Below are 16,458 nucleotides of genomic sequence, written 5' to 3'. Positions count from 1 at the left end.
AGTTAGTTAAGTTCGTGTAGAAGCTAAGTTGTAAGCTGTCTTTAGAGAATTAGCTAAAGGTGTTAGTTGAATTCTGCATAGAAGCTTAGATTCGAGCTATGTGTAAAACACTTGAGTGACAAGAGAGCAAGTTCAGTTGTGTGCTAGTAGTTAGACTAGGCAGGATGGCTAGGTGTTGTGCCATCCTCTGAGTTGTGAGTCTTGTAAGAGGTGTCTTTACAATAGTGGAATAGTTTGTCTCTCAAGAGTTAGAGGCACGCAGTTTTTCTCCCTGGTTGCAGGGTTTCTGCGTATAAAAAACGTACTGGTGTTATATCTATTACTTTCAGTACTCGCCTTTTTATTTACACAACTTAGTCTCACAGCAAACAGGATAGCACAATCTTTGCTATCTTTGTGCGCGGGATAGAGCAAAAAGTTGTCAGGGCCTATTCACCCCCCCTCTAGGACCTTCACAGGTGCTTGTTTCAACAAAACTGAATGGTGAAAATTACTCAGACCGGAGCAAATCCATACTTCATGCCCTCATAACCAAGAATAAAGTTGGCTTCATCAATGGTTCTATTAAGCCTCCTTCAGAGACAGAACAACCAGCCAATTATGCTCTATGGAATCAATGCAACAACATGATTATATCATGGCTTGCTAACTCAGTGATCTCTCCAAAGGGGTTATTCGTGCCAAAACCGCACATCATGTATGGGATGACTTCAAACATCAATTTTCTCAACACAATGCTCAGACAATCTATCAGATTCAGAAAGCAATTTCCTCTCATTCACAAGGCACTATAACAGTTCAGACCTATTTCACTCAACTCAAAGGTCTCTGGGATGAACTAAAGACATATCAAAGCCTTCCCACTTGCAATCAGATGGAAGCACACAATGAACAAAGACAAGTAGATCGGCTGATGCAGTTTCTTATAGGACTCAATGATACCTACCATGGAGTTCGCAACAACATCCTCATGATGACACCATTGCCTAATGTCCGTCAAGCTTACTCACTTGTCAGTCAAGATGAAAAACAATGACAGTTGATATCGGGATCGACCGAGAATTTCTCTATTGATGTTGCAGTTCAGAATCGGTCAAATAATTTCTCAAACAATTTCCTGGATTATTCTGCCAGTAAACATTGCAGTCATTGTGACAGAGTTGGACATACCATTGAAAATTGTAGAACTCTCAAATACTATTGCTCATTTTGTGACAAGAGAGGCCATACTGATGATGGGTGCAATAGAAGAAATGGTGGAAACAAAGGCAGTAAGCAGAACAACAAACCACAACAGCAACGTGGCGGCAATCCACGTGGTTCCTTCCATGGTGCCAACGCAGCTGATGCAGGGCTTCTACTTTCATCACAAGAAACCCAAGCATCGACTACAACACCTTCACAAAACCCACAGCTTAGCCTCTCACTAGAGCAACTCCAGCAATTAGCTCAAACTATTTCAATAATGGCCACGCAAAACGCCTCTGGTAACACCAATGCTTTTGCAAATGCTATAGGTCTATCTCATTATTCTAATGTTTCCATTAATTCTGCATTTACTCAACCTTGGATTTTGGATAGTGGAGCTACTTATTATATTACATCTGATCCCACTTTTTTTACCAAAACAAATCCTACATCATTGCCCATTGTTAATTTACCCAATGGATATGCGGTTCCCATCACTCACACTGGCACCATTCCATTTAATTCTGATATCACCCTCGAAAAAGTTCTTTGTGTACCATCTTTTCGTCTAAATCTTATGTTTGCCAGTAAAGTCACTAATTCTCTAAATTGTTGTGTTATTTTGTTCCCTAACTTCCCGTGTCTTCCAGGACTTGGCTACGGGGAAGATGATTGGCTCGGGTAAACAACGTGGTGGTCTTTATTACATGTCTCCCCTAACGCGTCAACCTATCTGCCATCAAGTATCACATTCCTCCGACTTGTGGCATACGAGACTTGGGCACCCATCTTCTTCTCGTCTCAAATTAGCTTCTTCCTTACTTTCCTCCAATAATATTTCTTTTCATAATAATTGTAACGTTTGTCCTATGGCCAAATAGACAAGACTTCCGTTCCCTTTAAGTTCAATATCAACTCATGCTCCTTTTGATTGATTACATTGTAATATATGGGGTCCTCACAAAGTTCCCACACACTTTGGAGCACGTTTTTTCCTTACTATTGTGGATGATTTCACTAGATGCACATGTGTTTTTTTTATGCACCACAAGTCTGACACACAATTCCTCTTAAAGTCATTCATTGCTTTTCTTCGTACTTAATTTCACGCACACGTTAAAACTGTCAGAGTTGATAATGGGTCTGAATTTCTATTCATGAGATATTTTTTCACAAAACATGGCATTGAGTATCAACGTAATTGTGTTTACATTCCACAACATAATGAAGTTGTTGAACGCAAGCACCGACACATCATCACTATCGCCCGTGCTTTACTTTTCCAATCCAACCTTCCTCTTCCCTTTTGGGGTGAGTGTGTTTTGATAGCAGTTTACCTTATTACTCATCTTCCATCTCCATTATTATCCACCAAAACACCTTTTGAGAAATTATTCAATCGTCCACCCTCTCTTGATCATTTAAGAGTTTTTGGTTGTCTTGCTTATGCAACTGTTGTTCATTGCACTCATAAATTTGATCCAAGAGCTCACCGTTGTGTCTTTGTTGGCTACCTAACTGGTAAAAAAAGCTACGACTCTTTGATTTGGAAACCAAAAAGTTCATTGTCAGCCGTGATGTCAAATTTTTAGAAAACATCTTTCCTTTCTCTTTTGACCATTCCAACATCTCCAATTCACTTCCATCGGTGCCCATACCTCACCAAGTCTACGACGCACCCACTTACCTTGTTCAAGATATTGTCACCTCACCTCCGCCAGATCATGAAAATTCTCATGCTTCTGATATTTCTAATCTTACTCCAAATACTACGTACCACCCTTCACTACTGGAAAAAAGCATTTAAGAGACAGAATTATTTCATCTCCTAAGTGACAGATTTCGTCTCCTAAGTGACAGATTTCGTCTCCTAAGTACTTATGAGACGGAACGTCCATCGGCTAAGATCTGTCGCCTAAGTGTGGTGAGGTAGACACTTAGGCGACAGAACCTAATGGTTCTTAGGAGACGAACGCGTCTCCTAAGCACGTAGGCAACGGATTTTATTTTATAATAAAAAAATTATCCACTTAAGAGACGAAATAATTGAATTCCGTCGCTAAAGGCTAAAAAAAAATTAAAAAAAAACGCCACCGCAGGTTTTTTTATCCACTCACTCCGACCGCCTCAAATACCACCACCACCGCAGGTTTTAGAAGTCATAACTAAATGTCTTGAACTTCTTCTCATCCTGCATATAAGTAGTAAAAACTTGCATTTATAAATTGCATATGGAAAAAATAAAGTTTACAGCCTCCCAGTAAACTTCTACTGGGGATCAGTAAACTTGCAAAAAATAACTCTCTTTCAATTTCATGGGAACAACACACAACAGATACCAATTCTTACCCTAATTAATAAACAACTTTATTGGCCTCTAGTGTACCCAGTAGAAGTCTTCTGCCCCCCAGTAAACTTCTACTGGCAGAAAACTTCTACTGGGTGTCAGTAAAATTCAATACAGTATCTCCCTTTCAATTTCATGTCAATTATACACAACAGATACTCATTCTTACCCTAATAAACAAATTCATTGTCCCCTAGTAAACCCAGTGGAAGTTTACTGCCCCCCAGTACTTCTACTGGGGGGCAGTAAACTTCAATACTGTATCTCCATTTCAATTTCATGCTAACAATCTGCTCCAAATATACCACCACCACCACCACTGTACCAAATAACCACCATGCCACCACCATCATACCTATCACAAATTAACCAAAATTAAAATCAAAATCAAATTAAACAAAAACACATAAATCTATCACCAAAGCTAATTAAACTAGAAAATTTGAAGAACTTACCTTGATTTCTTACCCCTTTGAAATTTTGAGGGACGGTGGTGGGTCGGTGGGAAGGCTTGGTAGAGAGAGAAAAGTGGCGGCAACGGCGTCTGTGATGGCGGAGATCGAACCCAGATCTAAGGCTCGGTGCAAGAGAATGGGACAAAGAGCTTGCTGGCGGTGGGGACGGGTGAGTCAGGTCGGGTCGAGAGAGGTTGTTGGCTCCGAGGAGGGTGCGGAGGTGGCCGGGTGATTTTGAAGAGGGTCTTGACGGCGTTGAGAGTGGTGGCGTTTGTGGGGACGAAGTCGATGAGCGCGTGGCAGTTAGAGGTGGCGTTGGTGTAGTTGAAGGTGGCAGCGAAGGAAGGAGCGGTGAGAATGGAGAGAGAGGCCGGCATGAGAGTGATGGTCTGGAGAGAGAGAGAGGAGGGGAGAGAGAGAGAGCTCTGGGAGAATATGGGTTTCTTTCTATTGATAAGGTTGGTGAGCGTGTGATTTAAAAGAATTGATATGTTTTGGAAAATTTTGGTTTGAATTTTCATGAAATTTTACGCGGGAAGATGGGCACTCAAATTTTTAGAACTTAAGCGATGGAATGTTTTATTTCTGTCGTCTGAGTGATTCATAATTTTTTTTTTTTTTAAAAAACTATTCCGCCTCCTAAGTAAACATTTATGTATCCTAAGTTCTACTTAGGCTATGGAATGTAGTTTCATCTCCTAAGTGATTCATATAAATTTTTTAATTTTTATTTTTTCAAAATGCCGTCGTCTAAGTAAAAATATTTCGTCTCCTAAGTAGTACTTTCCTAAGTCGTTCTTAGGAGACGAAATCAAAATATTTCGTCTCCTAAGAACAACTTAGGAGACGGAAACTATATCGTCTCCTAAGTAGAAAATTTCGTCGCTTAAGTACCACTTAGGAGACGAAATATTTTAATTTCGTCGCCTAAGTGCTATTTTTCAGTAGTGCTTCCCACACATACTGAACGTTCATCAGCCGACCAGGTTATCATTGCAGATGATCTCACCCCACCTACCATACCTTCTCCTCGTTGGTCCACTCGTTCTACGAAACCACCAGCATGGCATAAAGACTACCACATGTCTAACCAAGTCATGCATCCTCCCTTGGAGTCTTGTCCTACATCAGGTACTAGATAGATATCCTCTTTCACATTTTCTTTCTTATTCTCTGTTTTCCTCTGCACATTGCTCTTTTTTAGCTAACATTACAAGTCATACCAAGCCCACATCCTATGCTCAAGCCATCCTTGATCCACATTGGCAACAAGCCATGCATGCAGAATTGGACACACTCCAACATAATAACACATGGAGTATGGTCCCTTTACCTGATGGTCATAAACCTATCTGATGCAAATGGGTTTACAAAATCAAGTACAAGTCTGATGGCACCATTGAGCGCTACAAATATCGCCTTGTTGCTAAAGGCTATATATACTCAGGTTGAGGGTGCTTATTATCAAGAGACCTTTTCACCCACAACCAAGCTTACTACTCTTCGTTGCCTCCTCATTGTTGCTGCTTCCCGTAGTTGGTTTATTCACCAGATGTTCAGAATGCTTTCTTTCATGGTGACTTACATGAAGAAGGATACATGCAGCCTCCTCCTTGCCTTCGCTGACAAGGGGAGAATCTGGTATGTCGGCTCAACAAATCACTTTATGGACTCAAACAGGCATCCTGCAATTGGTTCTCCACTTTTTCAAATACCATTCAACAAGATGGCTACAATCAATCCAAGGCAGATTATTCACTTTTTACCAAAGTACAAGGTACATACTTCTCTCAGGCAATGACCTTCAAGAAATGGAACGTCCAAAAGCCTTCCTTCTCAAACGCTTCCGCATGAAAGACCTTGGAGATCTGAAATATTTCTTGGGGATTGAATTTTCACATTCTAAGAAAGGTATATTTATGTCTCAAAGGAAATATGCACTCGATATCTTGCAAGATTCAGGACTTTTGGGTGCTCGTCCACATACTTTTCCCATGGAACAAAATTTAACACTCACTCTCACAGATGGAGCATTGTTGAAAGATCCCAGTAGATATAGAAGGTTAGTTGGTAAACTAATTAATCGTACTATGACAAGGCCGGACATAGTCTATCATGTTCATACATTAAACCAATTCATGCACCAGCCCCGACAACCTCACTGGGATGCAGCCATACAAGTCCTCAAATACATCAAAGGTACTCTTGGTCAAGGATTGTTATTTTTTGCCAACAACAATTTGGACATGAAAGCCTATTGTGATTTAGATCAGGGAAGATGTCGTGCTACAAGAAGATCAGTTATAGGGTATTGTGTCTTTCTTGGAAATTCTCTCATCTCATGGAAATCTAAGAAACAAACAAATGTCTCTGGATCATCAGCAGAGGCCAAATATAGGGCCATGGCCAACACTTGCTTGGACTTGACATGGCTACGTTATATATATACTACATGATTTGAGAGTCTCACAGTTATATCCTATATCTTTGTTTTGTGATAATCAGGCAGCTCTACATATAGCAGCAAATCCAATTTTCCATGAACGTACGAACACATTAAGATTGATTGTCATATAGTTCGGGAAAAACTGCAAGCTGGCATGATTCGTCCTTCATATGTACCTACACGCTTCCAACTGGCAGACGTGTTTACAAAGGCCTTGGGGAAAGATCAATTTTTAACATTGCGGGCCCAGTTGGGAGTTCATGATCTACACTACTCTCCAACTTGAGGGGAAGTCTTGAGAAATAAATTGTAATTATGTCTTTATCTTGTTTCCTTAGTAGGTTAGCAAAATCCCACAATTACATAGTTATCTAGTTTCCTTAGTAGGTTTGGCATAATCCCACTAGTTGTGGATATATCACGGCTTCAAGGCCTTACATGTATTGGTTGCTGCATTACATGTATATATTCCATGTATTGGTTAATATTGATAATACAACAAATTCATTATTCACCATTTTTTTAGGAGTTTTGATTGCTGCATTACATGTATATATTCCATGTATTGGTTAATATTGATAATACAACAAATTCATTATTCACCATTTTTTTAGAAACTACAGTCGATAGTTGGTCTCACAAGCTGCCTTTATCTGTCTAATATTCTGGCAATTTTTAATTTTAACTTTCATGGGTCGCTTTAGTTTTGTATCATAAATTTGTATCATAAAAAAATAAATCAATAACATTTTTTCTGAGGAAAAATAAATCAATAACATATATGCACATTGTACATAAAATTGAAAACTTTAACTACAAATATTTGTACATGGAAATATGGAATTGAATATCTTAATCACAAACGTATACATATATACAACTAAAAACCCCAATCATAAGTCCATACGTGGAAACTAAAACCTTAACCACATTGCTAGATTATAAAAAATGTTGTCGACTAAGTTAAGTGCATCCTCGTTTTGTAGGGATTTGGGGATTAATCAAGGAACTACCGACACACTATTGGTGTGACCTAAACCATTATTTAGTTAGTTAAGATTAGACGCATACTCAAATCAAGTTGACAAAATACATGCCATATAAAAAATAGCAATCGATACGATAAGAAGAATATTTCTGGCCCAAAAGTCAATATTATACTTTAATAAAATGCACGATCTAAAATTGCACTTTGCCCATAGAATTGTTGCCAACTTCAGAACGTTCCAACTTCCAACTTTTTCAAAAAATAACGAAGTCGCTTGCAAGCGTTTTTATTCGTTTTCCTTTTTAGAATTAGTAGGTCGTTAAAAAATTTGGGTAGCCGACAGGGAACTCATATCTCCATGTACGTATACATCATCTGATGCAAATACCTCATGCGCAACTATGTTTCACTCTCTAGGAACATATAGGAACTAGACAATATTACATTTGCAGTTTCAACTTTTAAGAGATCTCATTCGATCACCACCACCTTGCTCCAGTTTTTGCAACAGCAATTTCCCCCTTTTCGTTACAATCCCGGCACCCCCCGCTAGTTTATCTGCCACAAAATCACCATCCGCGACAGAATGTACTAATCCATGCAACTGCTCTAATTTCAAATTAATTTCTAACATATACTATAAGTATTAAATGCAATATGCTAAAGAAAATTCTTCTACCCCCAAAAAAACAAAAAACAAAAAACAAAGACGAAGATCATATATATATGCGTACGTTCATTGAGAATATTATACAGATAGCACTAGATGCTGTTCCGATCATCTGTTTCGATTTCTTGCACCGCTACCGGAAAACGAGTTCTCATGCATGCATGCACTCATTGATGAACTGATTCAAGTATCCAGAATAATTACCATTTTCCACATGCATTTACCTATCAGATAAAAGAAAACAAGAAAAAAAAAAAAAAAAAAAAGAACCTCCTACAGCTGAAGCTAGCACCAACCCTAAACCCTAATAATACAATATAACTTAACCATATATAATGGAATATAAAGTAGCTAAGGTTAGGGCGTTAGGTACTTAACATACGGACCTACTTCAAACTCGATTGCATGTACAAACCCAGAACGTGCAGAATGATCATTTTATTTAATTTCAAACCACAACAAAGAACAAATCACAAGCTCACTACTATATAAAGGCGACAATGTCAGATACTACTCACAGCTCAAATCACAGCAGCAACCATTCATAGATCGAGAGACGAATTATCCCGAGACCAAAAGACCACCAAGCCAATAGTAGCTAGAAAATCAAATCGATATGAAGAAGTGCCCGACTCTACCCCATCTCATTCTTTCATTCCTCTTTATAGCCACTTTTCTCTCTTCCTCGACCCACGCAGCCGTCGGCAAATGGGAGCTGCTTACGAAAAACGTCGGCATTTCCGCCATGCACATGCAACTCCTCCACAACGACCGCGTGGTCATGTTCGACAGGACAGACTTTGGAGCATCTAACCTCTCCCTCCCCAACGGCGTCTGCCGCAACAACCCCAACGACACAACCCTTAAAGTCGACTGCACCGCTCACTCCGCGGAGTATGATGTGGCGTCTAACACAGTCCGTCCTCTGTTCGTGTTCACGGACACCTGGTGCTCATCAGGAGCAGTAAATCCCAACGGAAGTCTGGTCCAAACAGGAGGTTACAACGATGGAGAGAAAATGGTTAGGGTTTTTACTCCTTGTGCTACTTGTGACTGGGAAGAAATTGGAAATGTGCTAGCCAACTGGAGATGGTACGCCACCGACCATATTCTTCCAGATGGACGGCAAATAATCATCGGCGGACGTGGGCAGTTCAGCTACGAATTTTACCCAAAGAGTGAAGGCTCAATGACCTCTCTCAATCTGCCTTTTCTTCAAGAGACAAGTGACGGCGCCGCCATAGAAAACAATCTCTACCCATTTGTCTTTCTCAATGTGGACGGCAACCTTTTCATCTTTGCTAACAACCGAGCCATTTTGTTCGACTATGTTGCCAGTAAAACCGTGAAGACGTACCCCACAATACCTGGTGGGGAACCAAGGTCGTATCCGAGCACCGGTTCGGCGGTGTTGCTACCTCTCAAGAGCACAAATGGTCAGGCTGCGGAAGCTGAGGTTTTGGTCTGCGGTGGAGCTCCTTTCGGCGCTTATACTAAAGCCTTAAAAAAGACTTACATGGATTCATTGAAGTCATGCGCCAGGATCAAAATAACCGACCCGAACCCGGAGTGGGTTATGGAAGACATGCCTCTAGCTAGAATCATGGGTGACATGACGTTACTTCCCAATGGTGACGTTTTGATTATCAACGGTGCCGCACAAGGAACCGCAGGGTGGGAGCTCGGGCGTCACCCGGTCCGGACCCCGGTTGTTTACAAGCCCGATAATGCGACAGGCTCACGGTTCGAGCTACAAAACCCGAGCGCCATTTCACGCATGTACCACTCAACTGCAGTATTGCTACGTGATGGAAGGGTTCTTGTTGGAGGTAGTAACCCTCACGAACGTTACGTATTCTCAAACGTGCTTTTCCCAACCGATCTGTCCTTAGAAGCTTTCTCTCCTAATTACTTGGACTCCAAGTTTGCAAGTGTACGTCCGACCACCTTGTCACCTTCGTCACAAGCTGAGGTTGGTTATGGAGAGAAGCTAACGGTTTCATTTTCGATAACGGGAACAATAGCACTGGACACGGTGTCTGTTACAATGGTGTCACCTTCATTTACTACGCATTCGTTCTCAATGAACCAAAGGCTAGTGATTCTTGCTTCCGAGACGGTGAGAGCACTGGGGAACTTGACGTTTCAAGTCGAGGTTACGACGCCGGCTTCCGGTAATCTTGCACCGTCCGGATATTTTCTTCTATATGTGGTTCATCAGCAGATTCCAAGTGCAGGCATTTGGGTGAAAATTCGGTAATGTAGTTATAGGTACCGTTGATTTCTCAATTTTTTTTCTTTTTCATCTTGTACATCCAAGTGCATGCACAAGTTGTAATTTACTGAATCCTGCAAAATGTATCCTATTTTCGTTTGATTGAAATGATTGCAAATTTTAGACTTCACGTACGTGAGATTGAATAAATGAATGAAGTCAGTAAGTTAATTTTTTTCCTCCACACTTCTTATCAATTAATTCATGATCGATTTAGATCATGGTGCTTTCGATCAAAACGTCCAACTCTGGAGGTATTGGTGTCATTGTGAAGAATTCTTCAGTGGTAGCTTGGGTGAGTTTGTTCAAGGACTGACCTTTCTAGACCTCTTGACCCTTCTCCTCCTTTCTAGACCTCTTCTTCTCTTTTGCAATTATACTTACCCATTTTATGTATTATTTATCTATATCTTTCCGTTATGTTGGGTATATGTATATATACACATTACATGACACATACACATGCGTTCGAGTCGGTATACCTGAGACAACCAAATTAATCTCGACTAATATATACCGTCTACATTTATATATTATTATCTATCTTAAAAAAATAATCGAGCTATTACAAACTCACCCCCTTTAAAAAAATTTCGTCTCGAAATTTAAAACAGTTATGATATATACGACAATCGGTCACTAATATTATTGAACAGAAAACTCACGGTGGCAGTCAAAAGCTTTAAGCCTTTGAGGACTGTTTTATATGATACACCAATTTTATGATTTCGTATATAACCAATAGCAGCATTTATACTCTACAAGCGCACTTGCTCTTTGAACTGCTGTTTTAACCCATATATAAGTACTATACTCAGGTCTGAACCTCATTAGCCATACTCGATCACAAAACCACAAGAACGCAACTATTGATCCCTTATGGGTAACTATACTATTAAGTTCAAACAACACATACATCTCCGTTCATCTCTTTCTCGCATATCCAAGGCATCAAACATGTTCAGAAGCTATAAAACAACTTTGGAAGTCAGTGAACTCATATTATTTACATATTGCATCATCATATCTGTGTAGCTCTCATCAAGCACTGCAATGTTTACTTTACTTGGTTCACGGTATAATTTGATGTGATGAGATCAATCAAATTTCCATAATGTTATAATAAAACAAGAGCGTATGTCCTCTTTGGCATTGGTTATTTGCAGAATGGATACTATCATCAAGTGGATAGCACCAATCTGCCACCGCAAGATAAATTCAAAATCAACATGTTCACTATTCGATCATCCCATCTACAAAGTACTGCAATGAGTGTTGTCACCCTTCCTAACAAGGATATCACTTCACTGCTCACTTTTATTTGTAGCCTGATACGTTTCTATTATGTACAACACATTTCAAGATCAATGAAAACATGTATGATGCATGGTATATCAACGAGTTACAAATTCGTACCTGCTCACGCAAATGAGAATCACTTTCCACATTTTCATGATGGCGTCATGTGATCCCCGCATTCGACGGCAAAACCCGGCGCTCAGCCGTAAAACCCCACACTCGGTGGTAAACCCCGCATTCAACGGTAAAATCCGGCACTTGGCCATAAAACCCCGCACTCGGCGGTAAACCCAGTACGGTATCCTACGCCCCCGGGGCAAGACATGGTCGCACCCGTACTGTAAACCCAGCATATAGTTGTCCCAGCATAAAGCTGTAAACTGAATATCACCACCACATGAAATGACAAAGGGTAATAACCGCCAATAACCGTCACCCCGCACGAAACGATAAGAAAACGAAGCGGTTAGAAAATCACCATCAAGTAAACCTGTAAACATCATCCAATGCAAAAATAGTAAGTTGAGTATAAGGCAACACCTGAAACTTTGCCACAGTATATAGTACCCAAATAACACAACGCCTCCACCAGGCCATCTCATGAAGATAAACATATAGCAAACCAAGGCCTGTTGTTTAAAGAAACCACACCAGTAGGATAAATCAGTTCCTTTGATGAGGTAAACCACCCCAAAACAACTTACAGAATTAAGAATCACAAGTCAGTAGTTACACCTAGTTGGAAACAATATCACCAATCACTCAGATGCAAGTATTTATAATTTCTAATTAAATGAGATGAGGATTTGTACTCCCCAAAGCAATATATGTATTTATCACAAACTCCAGAAAATTCCATAACACATACATGTATCCTCCAGAGCATTGCATTGCATTACTCACAGGCTTTAATTAACTCAAGAAATAGAATTAATATGCATATGATATACAAAAGAATATAGCTTTACTTTCTTTATTCATTGTTGTGTTAACCTGCAAACATCTCAAATAGAAGGATCAGCAGTCTACACTCTAGAACCACATATAAGATAATCCATAAGCATAGTATCCAAATTCATTTTAAATCTCATATCAGTCACTACTTTATATTATACTTTAGTTTTAATGTACCATAAGCCCAGTGGAAGTGCTTTTCTTTATTTCAAACCACAAAGTATGATTTCCAATTGAATACCTTATACAAATTCATATCTGGCCTCTACACTTCTGCTCTACATCACCCAAAGCATTTAAGTCGAGAAAATAGCATAAGGGTAACATCACCAACAGGGTGAGATCATAGCAAGCTTTCATAATGATAAGGCTGAAAGCAGACACAAATTGTAGACCATCATTAGATGACAATCATGACATTGTGCAGAGTAGAAAAATACGGTGAGAAAATATAGCATCACAAGTATCAGGAAGATACCTCAATATAAACCGGTTTTAAAAACAGGCACTTTTACTAACAAAGAAGCAGTAAATTGCTTATTTGAGCTTACCGCATCAATCCAGGCACTATTGTATTCATTACCTCAGTTGACTGATAACAAGTCTGGATTGCCTCCAGTTATCCCTGGAACAATGCCAGCCAATAAACCAAGGCATAACATGCCACTCTTTCTGCATAAGATATTAATGATCTTTACAGCATAGCCAGCATTGTAAAATTTCAAAGAAAATTAACAAATAAACACTATCCTATATACTACACTGGGTGAACAAGCACCTGTTGTATATCATCAATTCATGTAGTTCGACAAAATTTAAATGTACCAAGGCCTGAAATATTCATCTTGAAATTAGATGTATTAAGGAATATCCCAGAGTTCATATAAACTAAATAATGAGCTAGTCCAAACTGGAATACAAAGTGAACAACATCTCAGGGAGTAGTAAATTAATCTTTTCCCATAACATAAACCAAGTAGGCAGAAATTTCCGGAGAGATATTTCAAGCTACACAACTAACACAAGAGCAAAAACTTAAAACTCATTAAGAAACTAAAATATGAAAAGAAACCATCAGACACTTTTCACACTAAACGACCATAGAGTATGTCCTAAAACTCAAATATGAAGATGAAAATCCATCTCTACCTTCCCTATTGTAAAGGTACGATTTTAAATACTAGAAATCAAAACAGTCATATAAATATTTCCTTGTCCAGGCTGAAGAAGATCAACCCTTCTATCAACATATTCTTGCATCCCAAAAAGACATGATTTTGAAAACCAAAAACAGTCAAATTATATATAAAAAAAATTCCAATTCACATCACCAAAACACATATCAGCACACAACTAAACAAAAATACGAAAAGAAGTCTATCCTTCCAACTATCGATCACTGCTTCACCACAGATTCCTAACTTCTCTGATATCACAAAATAAATATGTACTATGAACAGAGGTATTTAACCTACGCTTAGACATCCAAATCATGATTCCTACCACAGCTTATTGTCAGAACTAGAAATACAAACAGGAGAATATAATCCCACATAAATCCCCTCTTACAATCGTCTCTCTACCAATTATTCTAATTACACACAGACCCAAGCAATCAAAAGCTCAAAACTTATAAGCACACAGCACATACCCTAGGAATCATATCCCCGCTCTGATACTATTTGTAACACCCTAACCCAGATTAATAGAAAAAAATAACTAGAAAATAGGGTCTCCAGAACATATAAATTGTACCGATTAGATCTTACCAATATGCAAGCCTGAATAAGCAATTGGCTATCTATGTCGAACTCAGACAACAAACCTCCATCAGAGTCATCAAGAGAACTGATCGACGAGCCTCCCTCCTAAGAGCTAACGATCGATTAGTGGAGGAAGTCAGTGTGAGAGGTAACTCGAGGGCGAGGCCCTCCTATTTCCTGTGTAGAGGACTAGAGGGGTAGCCCGAGATATGGTTGGAGTATGGTTGGAGTATCCTCAGACCATATCAAGAGATTAAAAGTCCCAAATACCCTCAGTCTTTTCCTAACATGCTTCAGCATTCATTCCAGATCGAATTCGTTATGCAAGAACAATGACATACTTGTACTTGAGCGTATCATATTAATTCCAATAAACAAAAAGCATATCATATCTTTGACCCTTTTGGTCGAGGCAATGTTCATGAAACTCTATTTCAATTTCTCATGATTCCAGCAGCGCACGGTATAATCAGAAAGAAAGTGATTATCAAGGCAGATTTGTTGATCTGAGCAATGACATGCTGCAAATCCATCTTTTACTTATAGCTGATGTTAGTTATACACCTTCTAAATGGTTTGCACCTCCACTAGCATTAGATATTCTCAAGATTTCCCAAAAAACATACACTATCCAGCATTAGATATTCTCTCAATTGTGAAAACTAAATTAAGCTATCCATCAAGCCATCGATCACCTGCAAGTTATGCTGCAATTATCCAACAATTGTTTGAATATTACTTGAGTAAGGGTCTTAGGTGATTTAGGTGATGTGGTGGGGAGTATATAAATACGGAGGAAAGCAAAAGAAGTTAGAAAGAAAAAAGAAGAAGAGGAACGTATGCTACGCACTTATAGTAACTCTTCAGAAGGACCATACTTGCATTGTTTGCATATATGCATATATTTACTGGGAAAAGGGAGGTGGATTTATGAATAACTTATAACTTCGTTCATATTTGAAGGATAGGCTTCAAGTTTTGAACTTCATTCACCATATGGACATCGCTCAAGGCTTGTATATGCCACTTTTGGCCAAATTTTCTGAAATATATGTAAGCCATTTGCAGTCCATTTGAGGAATGATGTGGTAATTAAGGGAGAGATCGATTGATGAGACTCCTTGACTTTGTGAAAAATCATGAGCATAGACCATTAACGGGTTATGAGATCGAACTTGAGTCTAGCTACTCTTCACATGATTGAGGCGGTATTTGCCTATGGAATCCAAAGGTATGAGGAGCGATGGGCAAGATATATGTCTTAGGCGCTACCATATGTGGGTTGAGATGTGGCTACCATATGCTGCTATGTACATTGTTAATCACGAGACTTGAGAAATATCTGAAAAGAACTGAGCTAGAGAAATGCTATGAGCTGCTGAAATTTTAAAAAAGACAATTTAGACTTTTACTTATTTGATATGGTCATTTTTCAACTATTTATAAAATCATGGCTAAAAATCAATTCAAGTGCCTAAAAATGGTTATTTATCAAAATTTCTCTTACCCAATTTATGTATTATTTATCTATATCTTTCCGTTATGTTGGGTATATGTATATATACACATTACATGACACATACACATACGTTCCAATACTTAAGGAATATATAGAGAAACTATTCCCGATTGTCCAGTCTGCAAGGTTCTAAAAAACTGCCTGGGCGCCCGGAGAAGGGTTGCCGTCCCGATTTTAGGCAAATTGGCGAGTGTAGGCGGCCGGCCGTTTTTTGGCCGCCTGGGCGGCTGGGCGGGCGCCTAGGCGGGCACCTAGGCGGCTGGGCGGCCAAAAAACTTTATTTTTAATTTTTTTTATTTTTAATTTTTTTAAATGAAAACCATGGATTCAAATGAAGAGGAATAATAAATTATGGATTTTGAGTTTGACTCTAATACCGAAGAAGTACTTGAAGGATGTGGAGAAGAAGAATATGAGGAGTAGGCTTACAAGAATGTATTTTTAATTATTTGAATTGTATTTGGACATTGTTGCCTAGTTGGTGAATTGCGTTTTTTATTTTTGGATTTTCTTAAGGATATTGTTGTTTAATTGCGTTTCTTACTTGCTTCAAT

At 39.0% G+C, this 16,458-nt stretch overlaps 2 protein-coding genes across 2 annotated transcripts in view; both read left to right on the top strand.

Moving 5' to 3' along the window:
* LOC101312896 overlaps positions 1-16,458 on the top strand; it is an 84,695-nt gene that overhangs the window by 62,364 nt on the left and 5,873 nt on the right. The gene's annotated exons all lie outside the window — the stretch shown is intronic.
* LOC101308820 (galactose oxidase-like) lies at positions 8,627-10,498 on the top strand. The gene has a single exon (XM_004289581.1). It carries the CDS (start codon positions 8,711-8,713, stop codon positions 10,352-10,354), a length of 1,644 nt encoding a protein of 547 aa, XP_004289629.1. The 5' UTR covers positions 8,627-8,710; the 3' UTR covers positions 10,355-10,498.

This window comes from Fragaria vesca, linkage group LG2 (assembly GCF_000184155.1).
Source record: "Fragaria vesca subsp. vesca linkage group LG2, FraVesHawaii_1.0, whole genome shotgun sequence".
NCBI classification, from domain to species: domain Eukaryota; kingdom Viridiplantae; phylum Streptophyta; class Magnoliopsida; order Rosales; family Rosaceae; genus Fragaria; species Fragaria vesca.
Note: the sequence above shows the minus strand (reverse complement) of the source record. Positions and strands in the feature narration are given on the sequence as shown.

Bases quoted from the DNA above. Each gene is read 5' to 3' on its own strand.
- LOC101308820 (XM_004289581.1), top strand. From the start codon at position 8,711: ATGAAGAAGTGCCCGACTCTACCCCATCTCATTCTTTCATTCCTCTTT.